Here is a 19,252-nt window from a genome sequence, read left to right on the forward strand (position 1 = left end):
TTTGCTGAAGTGTAGGTAGACTACATCAACAGCCTTTCCCTTGTCTACGAGACAGGTCACTAGATCATAGAAGGAGATCAAGTTGGTGAAGCAGAACCTACCCTTTGTGAACCCATGCTGTCTAGGCCTGATCCCCCAGTTGTCCTGTACATGCCAGGTGATCTCTATCAAGACAATCTGCTCTACCTTCCCTGGCACTGAGGTCAGGCTAACAGGCCTGTAGTTCCTCACATCCTCCTTACAACCCTTCTTGCAGGTCAGAATCACACTGGCAAGTCTCCAGTCTTCTGGGACCTCACCAGTCAACAAGGAGTGCTGATAGATAATGGCAAGTAGCTTTGCTATCACCTCCGCCAGCTCTCTCAGCACTCTCAGGTGAATCTCATCCTGCCTTATGGACAGTCCATTTGGAGTAGTAGGTCTCTGACTGTGTCCTCCTGAATTGTGGGGTGTTTAGTCTGCTCCATTCAACTCCAGCTGAGATTACCAGGTCAGAGAGTGGAGCAACCTGTTAGCAACCATTTTTCCTTGTCCTATCACAACAGATTCTGCGAAATAGTCTATCTCCTTTCTTACAGCTCCCCTTTAGATACTGAAATGCCACTATCAGATTTCCCTGGAGCCTTCTTTTCTCCACTCTGAACATCCCCAGTTCTCTCAGCCTGTTCTTGTAAGAGAAATTTTCCACTCCTTGGATCATTTTTGTGTTTCCTCTGGATGTACTCCAACTGTTAACGAACAAAAATATCAGTCTGAAAGGTAACTCCCTAACAGCAATGTGGTATTAAGAAGCAGTATCCTTTATTACAGAACCAGATGCATAGGGGATCACTCCACCTAACATGAATGCTTACTGCAGAAAGCCTTCAGATTATACACATTTTACTTGATTCATTTTAAGTTGCATTAGCATTACTGATTGGTTGCTACAAACTATTTGGTACAGTCTGATTAGATTTTGGCTGCTTTGTGTGTTTGGTTTGGTTATCCATTCAGTTGCCAAATCTAGTCGCTATGTTCAGTTGTTATTCTTTTTTACTTCCCAATCTATGTGCTGACTTGTTTCTTTGTGTTTTACCACCATGATAACTCAAAATGCTTTGAAATGTAAATGGCTCACGACACAAGATAAAATGGATAATACAGTGTAGACATGGAATGTGTAAAAATGTACAGTGTGATGTATTGATGTAGTTGCTACATTTTCCCCCTTAGAGACTGTCAAAGTTACATAATTTTAGTAGTCTTACTTCCACATAGCTTGCATCATTGCTGATTTTTTGTAGCTGACAATTATTGCTACCACTGTTACTATTATCAGGACTATTGCCAATGTCTATAGCAAATCAGATAGCCATCCGGAAAGAGAAATCCCAAATTTCTCAAAGACTTTCCCTATCCAATGTTTTTCTATTCCTTCCCTGACTTTTGACTGGATTTGGCCAACCTTTTCACATTTGTGCCCTCAGGGACTTAAACCATTATCTCGTTTTCCCCTTAATAGGAGGTTTGCCACATCCTTGAAAGGTTGAAGGTCAAGATTCCCATACTAAAGGAAGTGTGGCTGAGCGCAGCTTTGGTAGACATACTGTGGGGCTGCTAGCATTATGCATCTTCCCAAATGATTGCAACAGTTTCAAAATCATATATTACCTAGCTTTTGATAGCCCTCATAGCAACAGTAAAAATATTAAGTTTGGTCTTTCCATTGTTCTGACACTAATTAACCTGTTAATTGCAATATTTTTACAGTTCTTCACCATTCCTTATTTTGAACATTGTTTTTACCCTCATATGTGGGGTTAAACAGCTCATATGTACACATTATATGTTTGCAAAACAAATACTAAATTACAACAATTACCAGTCCCAAAAATATGACTTGCCCACAGTCATGGCTAAAATACGTTGCAATACTTGACCAGTAGTAGTTGATCTGTTTTTCCAGTTAAATTTAAACTTCAGATGACCTTCTCCTTCCACGATATTTCACTCTTCTGGAACTAAAGGTTGTGATGAATCCTTTCCTGTGTCTAGTGGGTTTAATCCAAGTATAGTAGAGGCATGATTCCTCTCCCACAACCTTGACAGATATATAGCTGGTAAGCAGTACTTGATAAGACCCTTTCCACTTTTCCTGCAGGGGCTCAGAGTTCTAAGTCTTAAATAAACATAATCCTCAGGCTGGACTGAATGAACCTAACTGTCTAAAGTCAGAGGTTAATTCAATATGATGTGGCACTTTGCTACATTTATCATTTTTCTTCAGGAAATTAAATAAGAATGTAGATCTGCCTCCCCTATACTGGACTCATTTCCAGAAAATACGAGAACTTTATATGGTCTACAATATAAAAACTCACAGGATTTTATCCTGATCCCTTTCTGAGATTGCACCCTAATTCTCAACAGAGCCAATGGCAAGGCCTGTGGCCATTTCAAACTGGATTTCTGGCAAATCTTGCTAATTTGGCTCCGCAGGGTCTGATTCATTCTCTCTACTTTCCTGCAAGATTGGGGATGCCAAAGAGTATGTATATACCCTTCTGTCCCTAAAGTTGCACATACTCCGTTTATTACCTCAGTGATGAAATGGGGTCTCATATCAGAAGATATCCCTAGGCTGACCCCAAATCTTGGCATTATTTATTTGAAAAGCCACTTTACTATCATCCTTGTTTTGTTGGTGCAACAAGGAAAGATTTCCAGGCGTTCTGAATAAGTATCTGCCTAGAATGCTAAGATATCCAAGTCTAATTTATGTCAGCAAAGATTTTGTTAGGGTAATTCTAAGAAATAAATTTACCAGTTATCCTCTGGGGTGTTTCCCTTCTTTGTTACTGCCAAGGAGGGATTCTTTCTTCTTACGAGGGTATTCCTTAGAAGACTAGAATCTTCTGACTATAGCTTTAGCTATTTTTGTATTTCAAGCACTTATGATCTGAATAACTAATAACAAATGCTTCACTGCCTCAGTGAATTGTCTTGTATCTCTCCCTCATTAATCTCATCATTATCAGGAGGGTAAATATCACCTAGCCTTTAGGAGTCTCCTGCCATACTCCTGCATTTGGGATGGCCTCTAACTCTTCAGCAATCCACTTATCAGCTTTCAAATGTAAGAGAAATTCCTTTGGTAATTCTAATTTCTTCACTGATATAAAGACCAAGATGCTCTCTTCAGTTACTTCTTTTGTGGTTTTGTCTTCTAATCTATTTCTACCCAAACTGGTGGGTTTTACAAAATTGCCTGCATCTGGACAGACTACAGTATTCAAAGAATATCTTCCTCATACTTTATTGGGGAGCTTTGTGAACTCAACTATCATCTTTCTTTCCATAGTGTTCTGTGAGCATAGACAACTCCAAAGACATACTTAGAGTCTATCCATACATATACTCTCCTTCTGCTAATTCCAGGGCCTGTGTCAATGCTATCACTTGCACCCTTTGAGCTGAAGTACTGGTCTCCAGAGCTTTCGCTTCCACCACTTTGCTGGTTGCAGCTATTGTGAACTCTGCCTACTGCTGTGCCTCTTAGATGAAGCTACTGCTGTTATTGAACAACTCTATGTTTGGTTCAGGGAGAGGCCTGTCCTTCATATCTAGATGGGTGGAATATACTTTTTCAGTAGTTTGCAAACAGTCACGATTTAACATACAACTGAAAAAGTTTAGGTAAGTCTAATAACTTCAGATCAGGGGCTGACGTTAACTCTACCACTAACTCCTTACAGGCTTTCTGACACTCAGGAGTCCATACCAAATGTCTTTTCCCTCAGTCTCATAAAGAAGACCTACTAGCAATCCGTAGTTTAACATCCACAATCTGCACCAACCTGTCATCCTGAGGAAAGTTCTAAGTTCTCTGGAGATTGAAGGTTTCAGAATTTGGCAGCTGGTCTATCCCAAACTATTTCTGCTCCTGCAAAATCACAAGTCCTAGATAAACAACAGTCTCTTTGCTCACTTGGGCTTTTTCTTTTAATATCTGGTATCCTCCTTTCCCTAGGAAGTTTAATGAATTAATCATCATGCAATAGCTGCAGAAACAGAGCTGGGAGTATGCTGCCCACATATTGCAACAACACTGAGCATCTTTGTAGGGTCTCTTTTTTCCATATCTCTAGTTCTCTGTCTAATTGGTTTCCCCATATAGTTGGGCTATTCTTAAAACCCTGTGATAGTACTTCCATTTGAGTCAAGTCTTACAACTGAAATCTGGATTTTCCCATTCAAAAGTGAAAAGTGCCTGACCCAGCACCTGGAGTTATGTAGAAGAAAGTATCCTTTAAATTTAACACTGTAAACTATCTCTACTGCTCCTTCAGAGCCATTTACGAAGTACAGAGCATGCGCGTCCAATCTTTTGATTTGCCTGGACTGCATTGAGTAAGTAGGGATACCGTATCACCAACATTCACCTCTGATGTCATGGATATTACACGGGTGCATAAGCAATAATTTCCCTATTTTTACATAGAGCAGGTTTCTCTTTTTCTGTGAGTACTATTTGTTGTTAAATTTGATTATAATTTCTGTTTTTGCTAGCATTTTCAGGAATAGACCAGGGAAAAGAAAAATAGTATTTACTAGATTCTGGAAGAACACTTCCCAAAGAATTCTTATTGCTGCCACTATTTGTACAGCATGCCACTTTTAATCTTAAACAAGAGATGAACTAATCACTTGTACAAAACTCCGTGTGTGTAGATGGGAAGAGATAGTTCATGTCCAAGAAGTGTGCAGTTGTTAGATCTTTGGTGACATTTGCCACATAACTACTACAGCTGAGGGAGTCATGAAAACAAACACAGAGGCTGTAGCCACTGCAGAAAATGGAGAAGAATTAATGTCTCAGCCATAATGCTGTCTCAGTGTGCTGTATTTTCTGGGTAGTTGTCATGGTTTGAAGAATTAATCATGCAACAACCCTCCCTTTCCCTCTTCACTAAGACAGTGGTATTAATAGCATTTGTAGTGATGTGGTGTTTTCTTGGAACACTTTAGGGGCATAGTTGAGCTTGCCTGAACTACACTGAGTGAAGAGGAATTATTTCATGCTGTGTAGAAAATATACAGTGTTGCTAATGCATATATGTAATAAAACACCTTTTATTTTTTAATTAACATAAATAAAAAGAAGGCAACAAATACATAAAACAAGCAGATTGGATACACATGTTAGGCAAAAGATGGAAAGATTTAAAAATCTTAATCAGTATGTTGCCGTATTAATTTATATTTTTATAGTACAAAGAAGAACAGTGATTCAAATTTCTATGGAATTTGTGTTGCGTATTCAAAGAAAAGTTGCATACAAATATAGAAGAAAAATAGTTAAGTACCTAAGTATTGGCCTGATGTAGATTTTCTGATCTGTACCACTGATTCAAAGCAAGAAAATAAGAAACACGAATTCTTTTAGTGAAACGGGAGTTAAGTGATTTTCTAAAACAGAACAAGATTAGTTAGTACTTAATGCAATTTAGAATCAAAATTCTTACATTTTCTCAGAAAGATCACAAAAGGCAAATAAACTTCTGCTTTATTTCTAGAAAGACACAAAATCTTCATTCCTTTCAGAAAAAATGAGAGAAAAAAAAAGAGGAAATCTGCTATTAACTGAGATGAGGCAGTAGGCTGTTTTGACAATGTCATTATCCAGATTATATATGTATCATTCAACTTCACTCAAGGTCTAATTCTCCTCTGTCATTCCAAAGGCTTGAGGGCTAATAGTTCTGCAAGTCCTCTATGGATTAACCCAGTCCTCAAAGATATGAGAGCAATTTCAAATTAACTTCCGAATACATTCACGTAAACTGTGTGTCCTGTCTCAGAAGGAATTATCCACTACATTCTCATATAAACAGAACCTTTAAATACACAACAGATGTTCCATTTTTTTTTGGTAAAGCTCTTGAATTCATCGACAGGGCTTTGGCTAAACTGATGAATTAATTTCTTCAGGGCAGATTTTGTAAATCCGCTAATAATTCTTGTCCTTACACATCTTGATTTGATTTCTGAGATATACAGCATGTGTTTTAACTGTTTTAACCTTTACTACTTTAATCAGATAACATTTATTTCAGGACTTGATGGTGGTCAGTCACTGGAAGGTATAGTTGACCAGTTTGTCAGTTAAAGAAAAGTGCTCTATATCTGAAATAAGAAGAAATCAGTTTGTGCTACTGGATCCCTGAAATGCTTAGTGGTTTGACATCAGTCTCCTTTTCAAGGATACATAGTGCTGAATTGCTAAGTATTGCTAAACACAGTACTGGTATGCAGAAAACTGCTGTCACCATGCTTATGTAAAGCTGATTTTTTGGGGTAGTTTCAATTTCAGTATTTAATTTTATGCTGAGACTTATTTGTATCTTTTAAAGATATATTTTTTAACACTCAGAGGTTAAGTACCAATTTAAGCAGCAATGAAATTAACCAGAAAAACAAATTTTGTTTAAGATACTTGCTTTAGAGACATCTTTTACTGTAGTAATGCCTCCAATATAATTATATAAAATAATTTAAGAGGTTTTCATTGGCAGATGTGCAATAAAATGTGCACATAGAAAGATTTGCATCTTTCATTGCCAGACAACTGGCATGCTGGCTGCCCACTCAATAAATCCCTGGATGTTTTCAGTAACGGACATTAAGAAGTCATAATTTACAGTCTGTAAGATCTGATTGGTGTATATCACATATATAGTATTTTATTTCATATGAAAACCTTTAATAGATCAAAAGAACATTTTTTTGCCTCTTCCAAAGGTTTGTCATCATTTAGAATAGACGTTCTGTGAACCTTTCTGAACCATCATGAAAAAGATATGAATGTGAATGTTTATATTAACAATACTCACTGTTTATTCTACTAAACTTAACACTCACCTAGTAAATTCCCAAAAATCTCAGGTGCTTCTGTGTGTACTCAACTGCTTCATCTATATGCCTGCAATGCCAGGTCTTTCTTATACATCCATTTTTTCCTAGTAATAAAATGCTTGTGGACATATGTGTCCCTCAACAGAACAGACATAAAAATTCAACAGAATTACAAAATACATTTGGAAGAGGTTAATTTTTAAATAAGAAAAGTATTGTTTTTGGATGTTTTTTGTAACATCTAAGATAGTCTGAAGAGCTCAAAGATTTTCTGTAAGAATTTAAACTGAAGTTGTAACAGGATGCTGTAGTCTTGAATTTGCTGTTTTATAACCCTACTCTAGCACTTGACTCTTGGTGTAGATAAGTTTAGGATTTGCTGAGTTTGTGTTAGTAGTGCCCACTTTCATGATCCCACAGAATTAGCTTTTGTACCTAATCAGGAAAACTAAAATCCCTTCTATAGCAACTGGTGTTTCTTGCTCAAAACATTTCTAAGTTAATATTGCACAACAATGAACTAGTAAGAGTTGCAGGTATAAATAATATTTAGCAAAACTAGTCCAGACCATATGCATCCTGCCTTCAAAATAAAGTGAAACTTGGCTGAAAATCAATCTAGGTGGTTTACATTTGACTGACCCTAAACACAAACTCGTAGCCCTAATCTGACTCTTACAAGAACCCTAAAAACCCTAATCCCAGCTGTAACACTAGTAAAGAAACTACGACTCCTAACTCTAACCCTAATTTCTAACCCTAAATCCTAAACATATTCTTAACCCTTATCCCTGACCATAACAAAAACCCTAATAAAACTAATTTTAACCTTGACCCTAACAAAAACACTAATAATCCTAATCCTAACTTAATCCAACACTAAATCCTAACCTTAAACCTAACCCTGACCCTACAAAAATCCTGATATGTCTAATCGTAACTCTAATCACAATCATAATACCCTTCCCTGACTTCTAAAATTAACTTCTAATCCTAAATCAAAACTCTAATATTCCTAAACCTAAGTGTAATCCTGACCTAAACCAAAAGCCTAATAACAGTAATCCTAACCATAATCCTAACCCTATCCCTAAACCTAACTCTAACCTCTAACACTAAGCATAACCCTAGCCTTAGCCATTATCCTAAACCTTAACTCTGGTCCTATAACTAATCTTAATTCCTAAAACTAACTTTAATCCTAACCAAAATCCTAATCCTTTACCTTGACCTTAACCAAAACACTGGTAAACCTAGCCATAATCCTAACCGTAACCATAATTGTACTAACCAAAGCCCTAACATCCCTAACCCTAAATCTATCTGTAACCCTGACTCTAACCAAAAGCCTAATAACACTAATCCTAACCATAATCCTAACACTATATCTAAACGTAATGAAAGCCCCTAACACTAACCATAACCCTAGCTATATCACTAGCCCTAACTGATACTGTAAAGTGGTTGATCAGGAAACTCTCTAGGACTCAAGTTGGAATTAGAAAACATGCATTCTTTATAAATGTCAGAGCTGGGTGCATGGGAATTGAGCTCTTCTGATCAGGAATACCTTGCACAAAAGATATTCAGTTTATATATTACTTGCGTTACATATGCAAAAGTTTTCCTGGAGATATGTTATATACTCAATAACTGACTTCAAGCAGAGCTTCCTTATTTTCTTGGTACAAAGTATTTGCAGTACTTCCTTATCTAGTGGGTATAGAGACACAGCTCTCTCTGGTATCTAAACAAGCTGCAAGATTATTAATGAACACTATCAAGCTTAACAATATCATTACAACTTGTATCATAGACATAACCCTAAATCTACCATAATCCTAATCAAAACCCTAATAACTATAATCCTAAAGGTAACCTTAAATATATCCCTAACTGTTACCCCAACCGTATCCCTAACACTATCCTGAAGAAGCTCTTACTGTGGTGGGCTGGTTGTAGAGCTGGGCTGAGCATTGGAAACTGGAGACTCAGAAGTGATACCTGAAGTCTGGCTGTCGGTTGTTGGCAGCATGGAGAACAGTGCCAGAAGCTGGCACTCTTCTCTCCTGCTGCTGCAGCAGGGCACAGCTGGCTTGAAGTAGTACTGGCTTGGACTCAATTAGGGGCTTTCTTACAGTGCTTTTGTAGCAGGGGCCACGTAAGTTCCACTGTTGCTGTGCCTTCTTCCTTTTTTGTTGACTGTGGGTATCCCTGTGGCCCAGCATCTGCTCCTTTCATGGGCTGAGTACCTGGGCTGCTCCTCAGGTGTTTCTCATTCAGACCATCCTGCAGGGCAGGGGCAGTCAGAGCTCCTTGCTTCAGGGCAGCCCTTGGATGGCAGTGTTCAAGCAGCTATGGATCATCTCTATTGAAGTTATAGTAGAAGATTAACAAATAAATAAACAAATAAATACAAAGGAGAAGAGTTAGATGCTATCCATTTAAAACTGAAAGAAAACAAGATGGAGGAACTGAGACCTGTAATTGCTCAATCCAAATGTGGGTATTGAAAAGATTTACTTGTCAGTGTAATCCTACAGTTTAGGCTGTCTGAAAGAAGATATGTTGCAAATACATCGAGATAAATAGACTAATCATATCCTGATTTATTAGTATTTCCATTCCATGGGTTCAAACTCAGATGGAACCCAAATATATTTGATCCATATTTCTACTACAGCAATGCTATCTCTGAAATACTTGGAAACAGACAAAGAAAAAATGAAGATCAGAACATTTACTGTCACCTGTATATCCTCTACTATCAAGGCTTATTTTATAGGAACCTCCATCTCTCCCACCAGAATATTGTTGCTTCTTGTGTAGTACAACTGGTGTACTTTCCAGTCATGGTTCTGGCCTGGTTCAGCCTGGTTCTGTTACAAAATGGGATGAGGACACTCACAAAACCACACCTTGAGATGAGGGTAAAAACAAAACAGTGGCAATGAGCTAAGGGAGAAAAGTGATTTACTACATATCATAGCGAAATTCCATATAACAAAATATAACACAATATCATTGTAATTGAAGCTAATAAAACAAAGAAAATGAGAGAGTGTCTAAAGCCTGAAGACCTTACTCTAATCCTGAAGGCAAGACAGCTCGGGGCAGATACTGCAGAGACAAGGAGATAAATAAGATAGGTGTGCCCTCTCTCCCTCTTGCAGTGTGCAACATTCACACCTGTGGCACTACTGGAGAGGAGCTCTTCATCTTCACTCCCCTGCTAGCCACAGAGTGAGAAGCATGGCAGCAGAGGAGGAATGGGTATGTCCCATGCATGAGTCCCAAGCTGTTTTATCTTTCTCTCTGAAAAGAAAATGGAAATGGAACAGTGAAGTCTTCTGGGAGATGTAGTTCTTCTTTTCTTCTGAGAAAGGCACCCTGGAACAATCGCCAATCCATGGAACTAGAGCATTAACTCTTAACTTCCAGTGCACCACATGATGTTCTGAGTGGAATACTGGCAACAAAAATCATAAAACCATGACATTCTACTTCTTATTCCACATCACTGCATCATGCTGAATATGTATGAAGACAAACAATAATTAACATGCATTAAACACAAACATATATATATATGTGTGTATATATTTATGTATATATATACATACATGGAATTACTGACTGCATTCCCCCAACATCAAATTCCCTTGTGGCACATTTTGAACCTCCAGTTTGTTTGCATTATCCACCAAGTGGACCCAGGCCCCTGAGCAAAAACAGTTCCTTGGAGAGGTTTGTTCTTTCCAGAAGTTGGAAACACCCTAACTGCTTTTTCCAGGGTGCTCCTTGCACGTCCTGATGGGACCTAATCTCCCTCTATACTATGTAGGGAGCTGGATGGGCCAGGACCATCTTAATTGACACATCTTTGAGTATTGACAAACCAGGTAGCTCTTGCCAAATACTTCTCCCAGTGCTTAAGTATTCTGCCATCCGTTACTTTCAACATAACTTTTAACAACCCATTGTATCATTCAATTTTACCAGAAACTGGTGCATGATAGGGGATATGGTAAATCCACTCAATGCCATGATTTTTGGCCTGAATATTTACAAGAGAATTTTTGAAATGAGTCCCATTATCTGACTCAATTCTTTCTTGAGTGCCATATCTCCACATGATTTTTTTCTCAAGACCTAATACGGTGTTTCAGGTGGTAGCATGGGGTACTGGATATGTTTCAAGCCTTCACCATGATAAATTGATAATATTTACCATCGTTGGTGTCAAGGTGATATAATCAATCTGACATGCCTCCCCATATTTATACCTTATGTTGCTTGTCCACTTCAATTTTGGTGCTGGATCTACCTGATGGTTATTTTGTTGTTCTTCGGTAGTCTGACGCTTAGAACATGATGCACCTTTACAACTGTATTCTTGATTCGAACAGGAACATCTTTCCACAGTTTAGCAGCCCAAATAGGTTTACCACTTCACTGCTAGCTGTTTTGTTTCCACTGCTGTAACCACTCCCATAAATCATTAGCCACCATCCATGAGTCAGAAAAGCACTGGCCACCTCTCCTGTTCAGCAACATTTAAAGCCAGATGGACAGCCTTTACCTCTGCAAATTGGTTTGAATCTCCTTTACCTTCAATGGCCTCTGCAACTTGCTGTGCAGTGCTCCACACAGCAGCTTTCTGTCTGCAATGCTTCTCCACAACATGATCTATCAATGAGCAGGGCACATTTTTTTTCGTTTTCTGGTAGTTTGTTGTATGGTGGGGCCTCTTTAACATGCATTGTATCTTCTTATGCTGTTCCAAACTTTTCACCTTCAGGCCAGTCCATGATCACTTCTAAGATTCCTGGATGACTGAGGTTCTCCATCTGAGCTCATTGTGTAATCAACATGATCCACTCAGTCCACATAGCATCAGTGGAGGGAACCTTTTCTCTAAACATTCAGTTGAATACTGGCAGTCAAGGTGTTAGAAGGAGCTGTGTTTCAGTGCTGATTACTTTGGAAGCAGCCTGAACCCCCTCATACACAGCTAATATCTCCTTTCTGTTGAAGTGTAGTACTCTTTGGACCCCTATATACTCGACTCCAGAATTCAAGGTGTTGGCCTTGGATCTCCCCTGAGGTTCTTGCCAAAGACTCCAAGTGAGGCCTCACTCTCCAGCAACAGTGTAGAGAATATTTTTTACTTCATGTCCTTTCTATACTGGCCCAAGGTCCACAGCATGGGCTATCTCCTGTTTAATTTGCTTAAAATTCTTTCACGTCACCTGATGAAGTGGGCTTACAATGAGGCTGTAGTTTGGAACTTGCATTCTCCAAAAGCCCATTACATCCAGAAAAGGTTGTGTCTCTTTCTGACTAGTGGGAGGAGACATAGCAGTAATTTTGTTGACCACATCCTTTGAGATATGACAATGCCCACCTTGCCACCTTGAACCTAGTAAATGAATTTCATGTGCAGGTCCTTCCACTTTTCTTCAGTTAATAGCAAAACTTGCAGAATGATCTGAATTATTTACTCCCCTTTCTTGAGAAGTTTCTCTGCTGTATTGCCCCACACAGTAATGTCATCAGTGTACTGCAGGCTCTTGGAAGCACTGCCCTGTTCCAGTACAGTTTGAATCAGTGTGTGGCAATGTGTTGGACTATGTTTCCACCCTGTGGCAAACAGTTCCAGGTATACTGAATGCCTCTCCAAGTAAAAGCAAGCTGTATCCTACATTCTGTGGCCAAAGGAATGGAGAAAAAAGCATCATCAATATCAATTGTAGCATATCACTTGGTTTACGATTTCTGTTGACTCCAATTGGTTTATGATTTCTGTTATTGGTATTCCACATCAGAATACCACATAGCACACTGGGAGTTAAAAAGTTAATGCTCCAATTCTGTGTATTACTGATAGTTTCCGTGTGCCTTTCTCAGAAGAGAAGAACTACATCTCCCAGAAAACTTCATTGTTACATTTCTGTTTTCCAGTTGAAGGAAAAAATAAAGCTCCTTAGAAGTCATGAGGCTGCCCATCTTTTTTTTCTGCTTATCTCTGTTTTATCTCTGTAGCCGTCTCACCATCAGCATTAGAATAAGGCCTTCAGTCTTGGACACTCTCTTCCTCGTTTTATTTTATTTATTTGCTTCAACTCCACTTATATTGTATTACACTGTGTTATCTTGCATTCCACTGTCATATGTAGTAAATTAGTTTTCTCTCTTAACTCACTGCCACTGTTTTGTTTTTAGGCCCATAACCCTACCTTTTCCCTACCCCCTTTTCCTGTCTTGGGGCATGGGTTCACGGGTCTCTCCACTTCATCAGTGACAGAACCAGGCTGAACGGGACTGGAACTGGTGATAACTTCAAATATCACAAAACAGATGAGGCTTTTTTGAAAGAGATGTAGTCAGGAATTTACTGGAGTTGATGAGAACCTGGATATTTTCCTTGCTGCGAATGTGTCCTACTTACTAAAGAGTACCTCAACTAGTGAAATGGAAAGGATTATCTTTGTGATTTTTTTTTTGTACTCCTTCAGTACAAGACAACATCCTGTTCCTGCTGTGTTCTCCGGGAGAACTGGTCTTGGCACAAGGAAAAAATGTGTCAGCCACGCTGGCCCTATCAGAAGACCTTGCTGCCTTTTTGCTCAGCCTAGGGCAGCTCTGGACAGTCAGAAACAGAGTTGTGGGCTTGTGGGGAACATTTAAGCTAAAAAAGAGAGGTTTTGGAAATAGTTCCGCCAGAGCTGTGCAGCTGCTGCTGTGTTTTAATCTTACTTGTTATAGCCTAGTCATTTTGGTTCAGAATGCTGTGTCTCCTGAGTCTTGGAAGAAACAGAATAAAATTAAATAAGAAACTAAATATTAGTCCAAGATAAGCTCGAAACTTCCTGTTCCAAAAGATAAGGTAGTAGCTTCTTAGCTAAATCAATCTTCCAGCTCAGCTATATGGTGTTTGATTATTTCTATGTACAAAAATAGAGAATCATTACATCAGTATTACATTGATGGCAAAGCTTTTGCTACTGAAAGCCTCTTTGTTCAGGTAAAGCCATGTCACTTTCACATCATTTGTATTATAAAGCGGAGGAATTTTATTTGCATCTCCTTGAAAAAATATTGCTCTTCAGCTGAAAGAAATTATAAAAGATCAAGGTCATTGTAGTCATAATTTATGTGTAAAGGTGGATTATTTGGTATAGAATAATAATTTATGACCTGAGATGGCCACTTGCTTGAATAACCTATTTTAATATGAATATGTGTTTGATGAATCAATCCTTTATACGAAAGACAGTCAAAACTAAGAGATTCTGTGCATCCAGTTCAGCCTGGATCAATTTTCATAAAGGACTGTTAAATTCTATGTTGTGTATATGTTGGATTTTTTTTTTTAAATTTTCTTTAACCTAAAAATTTTGGAGGGAATGGATGGCAAATTAATGTTTGAAAAAGGATGATTCCCCTCGCACACACACACACGGAAATGAAACATGGCTTCAAAGAGAATGTAAGAACTTATCCAGGATAGGTGTTCTACTTGTGTTATTACCACAGAAAGCATTTGCTTCAGAGGAAGAGATGAATCAAGTAAATAATAGTACCAAGGCATATAATTTAAAAATGAGCAAAAACCACTCACACTAAAAGTTTGCAATGTTTGAGCCTGTTTGGGTATATTTTGACTGTATTTGGCAAAAAGACCAGGACTAGGAATACAGCCTAGTCCAGGTTGTATTCTAGGACTCTCGCACTGGGCAGTTGTGTACCTTAAGACATAGCAGCCTTTTTTTTTGGTTGTCATTTAAACCATTTAGAGTAATTATTAATGAATTGCTTTCATACTGGAGGTAGCATATTTAATAGCTTGGATGTGGATGGACAGAAGTCTCCCTGAAGCTTGGGTTTAAAATGGCAGAATGTGTGGTGTGCCAAGCAGCCCTGCACTCCATCAGCCACTCTGGCTCCTCTGCAATAATGTGAGTGGGAGGAGAATCAGATCAGGAAGCAGATCTAACTGAAAATTGTCCAAGCGAAAATGCACATATATCCATTTATTTCAGCTGGATGAGTTCTCTGACGTGCTTCATTGCACAGCCTCACCAGCAGCTCTGCAGGCACAAGGAGAAAAGCAGAGGAGGCTGGAGCAGAAGGCAAGGCTCATGGAGAGGAGAGAGACCAGGAGCAGTGCTAGTATCCTAGTATGCTTCTCTTTGCACCATGCATCTGTCTAGATGGTCTGTATTCCCACTAATGGGGTATTCTCCCATTTGGAGAAAAAAGCATTCATATTTCTGACTTATTTTCCTCTCTACTCTGCTCTTGTGAAGCCCCATCTGGAGTACTGTGTCCAAGTCTGGGGCCCCCAGTACAAGAAAGATAGGAAGCTGTGAGAGAGGGTCCAGATGAGGGCCACAAAGATGATTAGAGGGCTGGAGCACCTCCCCTACAAAGACAGGCTGAAGGAGCTGGGCTTGTTCAGCGTGGAGAAGAAAAGGCTGCAGGGTGACCTCATTGCAGCCTTCCAGTACCTAAAGGGAGCCCACAAACAGGAAGGGAGTCAACTCTCCACAAGAGTAGATAATGACAGGACAAGAAGAAATGGTTTTAAGTTGAAGGAGGAAAGATTTAGGTTGGATATGAGGGAAAAGTTCTTTACCAAGAGAGTGGTGAGGTGCTGGAACAGGCTGTCCACAGAGCTTGTGGATGCCCTGTCCTTGGAGGTTTGCAAGGCCAGGCTGAATGGGGCCCTGGCAGCCTGGTCTAGTGTAAGATATGGAGGTTGGTGGTCATACTTGCAGCATGCAGTTGGAGTTTGATGATCGTAGAGGTCCCTTTCAACCGAAACCATTCTACGATTCTATGATTCTATGACTTGCTGATTCATGCTAATACAACTGCTTTTGAGCTGCTGTGTTGTGTCATAACATTAAATAAGATTACTTAGGGCTTTTGGTACCATTTCAAGATGCAAATTTATGCATGTGTAGCATTAGTAACCTCTGGGGTTACTAACCTCTGCTTCTTTTGGAGTAGAAGCTGATGTTTCTGGGACCACTCATCAACCAACAGAATCATAGAATCATAGAACTGCTCAGATTGGAAAAGACTTTAAAGATCATCAAGTACAACCGCAACCTAACCATGCTACCATAACTTTAACAACCCACCGCTAAATCATGTCTCTTAACACCACATCCAGATGCTTTTTAAACACATTCTGGTATAGTGACTCAACCACCTCCCTGGGGAGCCTATTCCAGTGCTTAACGGCCCTTTCTATGAAGAAGTTTTTCCTGATATCTAAACTAAACCTCCCGAGGTACAACCTGAGGCTATTTTCCCTTCTCCTGTCAGCTATCAGAAGTGAGAAGAGACCAACCTCACTTTTACTGCAATCACCTTTCAGGTGTTTGAGGAGAGCAATAAGATCTCCTCTCAACCTCTTCTTTCTCAGACAAAACAGCCCCAGCTCCTTCAGTCACTCCTCAAGGGCATATTCTTCAAGTCCTTCACCAACCTTATTTCCCTTCTTTGGACCTGCTCTAGCACCTCAATGTCCTTTCTGTATTGAGATGCGCAAAACTGAACACAGTACTCAAGGTTGGGCCTCATCAGTGTCAAATACAGGGGCAGGATTACTTCCATAGTCCTGCTCACCACATCATTTCTTCTTGGCCATCTGGGCACATTGATGGCTCATATTTGGCCAACTATTCATCAGTACACTGTGGTCCCTTTCTGTCAGGAAGCTTTCCAGCCACTCCTCCCCAAGCCTGTAGGGTTGCCTGGGGTTGTTGTGACCAAAATGCAGGACCTGACACTTGGCTCTGTTGAAACTTGTGCAGTTAACCTTGGCCCATTGATCCAGTTTATCCAGGTCCCTCTGTAATGCTTGTCTACCCTCTGGCAGACTGACACTCCCTCCCAAGTTGGTATTGTCTGCAAACTTACTGAGGGTGCACTCAATCCCCTCTACAAAACCGTTAATAAAGATGTTAATAGGAGTGGCCCCAGTACCGAGCCCTGGGGACACCAGTGGTGACTGGCCACCATCTGGATTTAACTCCACTGATCACAACTCTTTGGGCTTGGCAATCCAGCCAGTGTTTCACCCAGCAGAGTGTATGCCCAGCAGCCAGCTTCTTCTCCATGAGGATGTTGTGGGGGACAGTGCAAAAGTCTTTACTGAAGTCCAGGTAGGCCACATCAACAGACTTACCTTCATCCACTAAGTGTGTCACCTTGTCATAGAATGATATCTAGTTTGTCAAGCAGGAGCCATCATTCATGAGACCATGCTGATGGTCCTGATCCCCTGATTGACGTTTAATTGATCCATGAAGTCTCCTGAGATTATCTGTTCCATAACCTTCCCTGGCACTGAGGTGAGAGTGATAGGTCTATCCAGGATTATCTTTCTGGCTCTTTTTGAAGATGGGTATCATATTTGCCAGTCTCCAGTTCACTGGGACATCCCTGGGTAGCTAGGACTGTTGAAGGATGATGGAGAGTAGCTTGACAACCACATCCGCCAACTCTCTCAGCACTCCAGGGTGCAATCCATCTGGTCCCATGGACTTATGAGTGCCCAGCTTTTGAAGCAGGTCCAAAACAATCTTACCATGGATTAAGCAGGGTTTATTCTGTTCCCCATCCCTATCTTCCAAGGCAAAGGACTGTGTGCCCAGGGAACAACTAGTCTACTATTCAAAACTGAGGCAAAGGAGGTATTAAGTACCTCAGCCTCATCCTGATCCTTGGTCACTGTGTTCCTCTCTGTGTCCATCAAGGGATGGAGATTCTCCCTAGCCCTCCTCTTACTGTTGATGTATTTATTGAAATATTTATTGTTGTTTTTCACATTAGTGGCCAAGTTCAGCTCTAACTGGGCTTTGGCTTTTCTAATTTTCTCCCTGCACAGCTTCATGCATATTTATAATCCTCTTACCCCCTCTTCCAAAGACCATAAACCTCCCTTTTGTTCCTGAATTCCAGCCAAAGGTCTCTGTTCAACCAGACTGGCCTTGTTCTCTGTCAGCTCGTCTTCTATGACTTGGGGATGGTTAGCTCCTGCATCTTTAAAATTACTACCCTAAAGTATTCGCAGTCTTCCTAGGCTCCTATGCCCTCCAGAACTACCTCCCAAGGGACTCTCTCAACCATGGTCCAAAAGAGACCAAAGTCTGCACTCCAGAAGTCCAGGGTGGCAGTTCTGCTGACTCCCTTCTGTGCTTCAACAAACATTGAAAAATCTATCATTTCAATATCACTTTGCTCCAGATGGCCTCCAACCTTTACATCCCCCACAAGACCTTCTCTGTTAACAAACAGTGGGTCCAGGATTTTACTTCCCCTTATTGGCTCCCTTACCATCTGAGTCAGGAAGTTATCTCTCACACATTCGAGGAATCTCTGGGACTGTTCTCTTTGAGATGTACTATATTTCCAACAGTATCTGGAAAGTTGATGTACCCCTCGAGAACAAGAGGTGGGGACCATAAGACCTCACCCAACCGTCTATGAAGTGTCTTGTCCACCTCTCCATCTCAGTTGAGTGTCCTTCCCCTTGATTCTGACCCTAAGCTCTCAAACTTATTATAACTATCATTAATTTCCAGACATTTACATTCTTTCTTAACATAGATGGTCATACCTTCACCTTTTTTGCCTTGCCTATCTGTTTTAAAAGGTTGGTAGCCATCAGTCACAGCACTCCAGCTCTGTGAGTCATACTACCATGTTTCCATGATGGCAACTATATCATAGTTTTCTGATCACACAATGGCCTCCAGCTCTTCTTTGTTATCCGTTCTGCATGCATTAGTGTAAATGCATCTGAGCTGGGCCACTTTTTAAGTGGGAGAAGCCCTTATACACTCTTGACCATACTCAGGTGTTTCTGTGGTAGCCTTACACCAACTTTTGTGGCCTTCCTGCAAAAAGGTGTGTTATCCTTCTCCTTCACCAAGACACAAGACTGTGGTATCTTACTAACACATTCCTCTCCCACAAGCACTGGCAAATTACGTACAGGCTCCTTTCTTGTGACCCTGTTTTCACCCCCACTTCCCTTCATACACTCTATCCCACTGCCATGGCTTTTCACACAAATGATCCTCAGCATTGAGGCTGTTCTCTGTGGGGATAAATGCTATCTCATCTCCTGGCCTTCAGTATAATACTTTCTGCTAATAATCTGAAAACAAAACAAAGATTATGCATGCTTATTTCTGTTTGTCTTCTTTTTTCAGTAGACAATTTGATAATTTCTCATGCCTTTATCAAAAACATGACCTGAATCATAAAACCCTACTTAAATATTCTGAAAGCAGTGTTTAATTTGAGTAAATTAAGTCAAACTTTTTTTTTT

At 39.9% G+C, this 19,252-nt stretch overlaps 1 protein-coding gene across 1 annotated transcript in view; it reads left to right on the forward strand.

Annotated features, from left to right (window-relative positions):
- LRRC2 (leucine rich repeat containing 2) overlaps positions 1–19,252 on the forward strand; it is a 210,553-nt gene that overhangs the window by 86,826 nt on the left and 104,475 nt on the right. The window contains 1 exon segment of the mRNA XM_010725844.2: positions 13,509–13,549. Within this exon segment, the coding sequence (XP_010724146.2) occupies positions 13,509–13,549 (41 nt within the window).

The sequence above is a fragment of the Meleagris gallopavo genome, chromosome Z (genome assembly GCF_000146605.3).
Source record: "Meleagris gallopavo isolate NT-WF06-2002-E0010 breed Aviagen turkey brand Nicholas breeding stock chromosome Z, Turkey_5.1, whole genome shotgun sequence".
Lineage (NCBI taxonomy): Eukaryota > Metazoa > Chordata > Aves > Galliformes > Phasianidae > Meleagris > Meleagris gallopavo.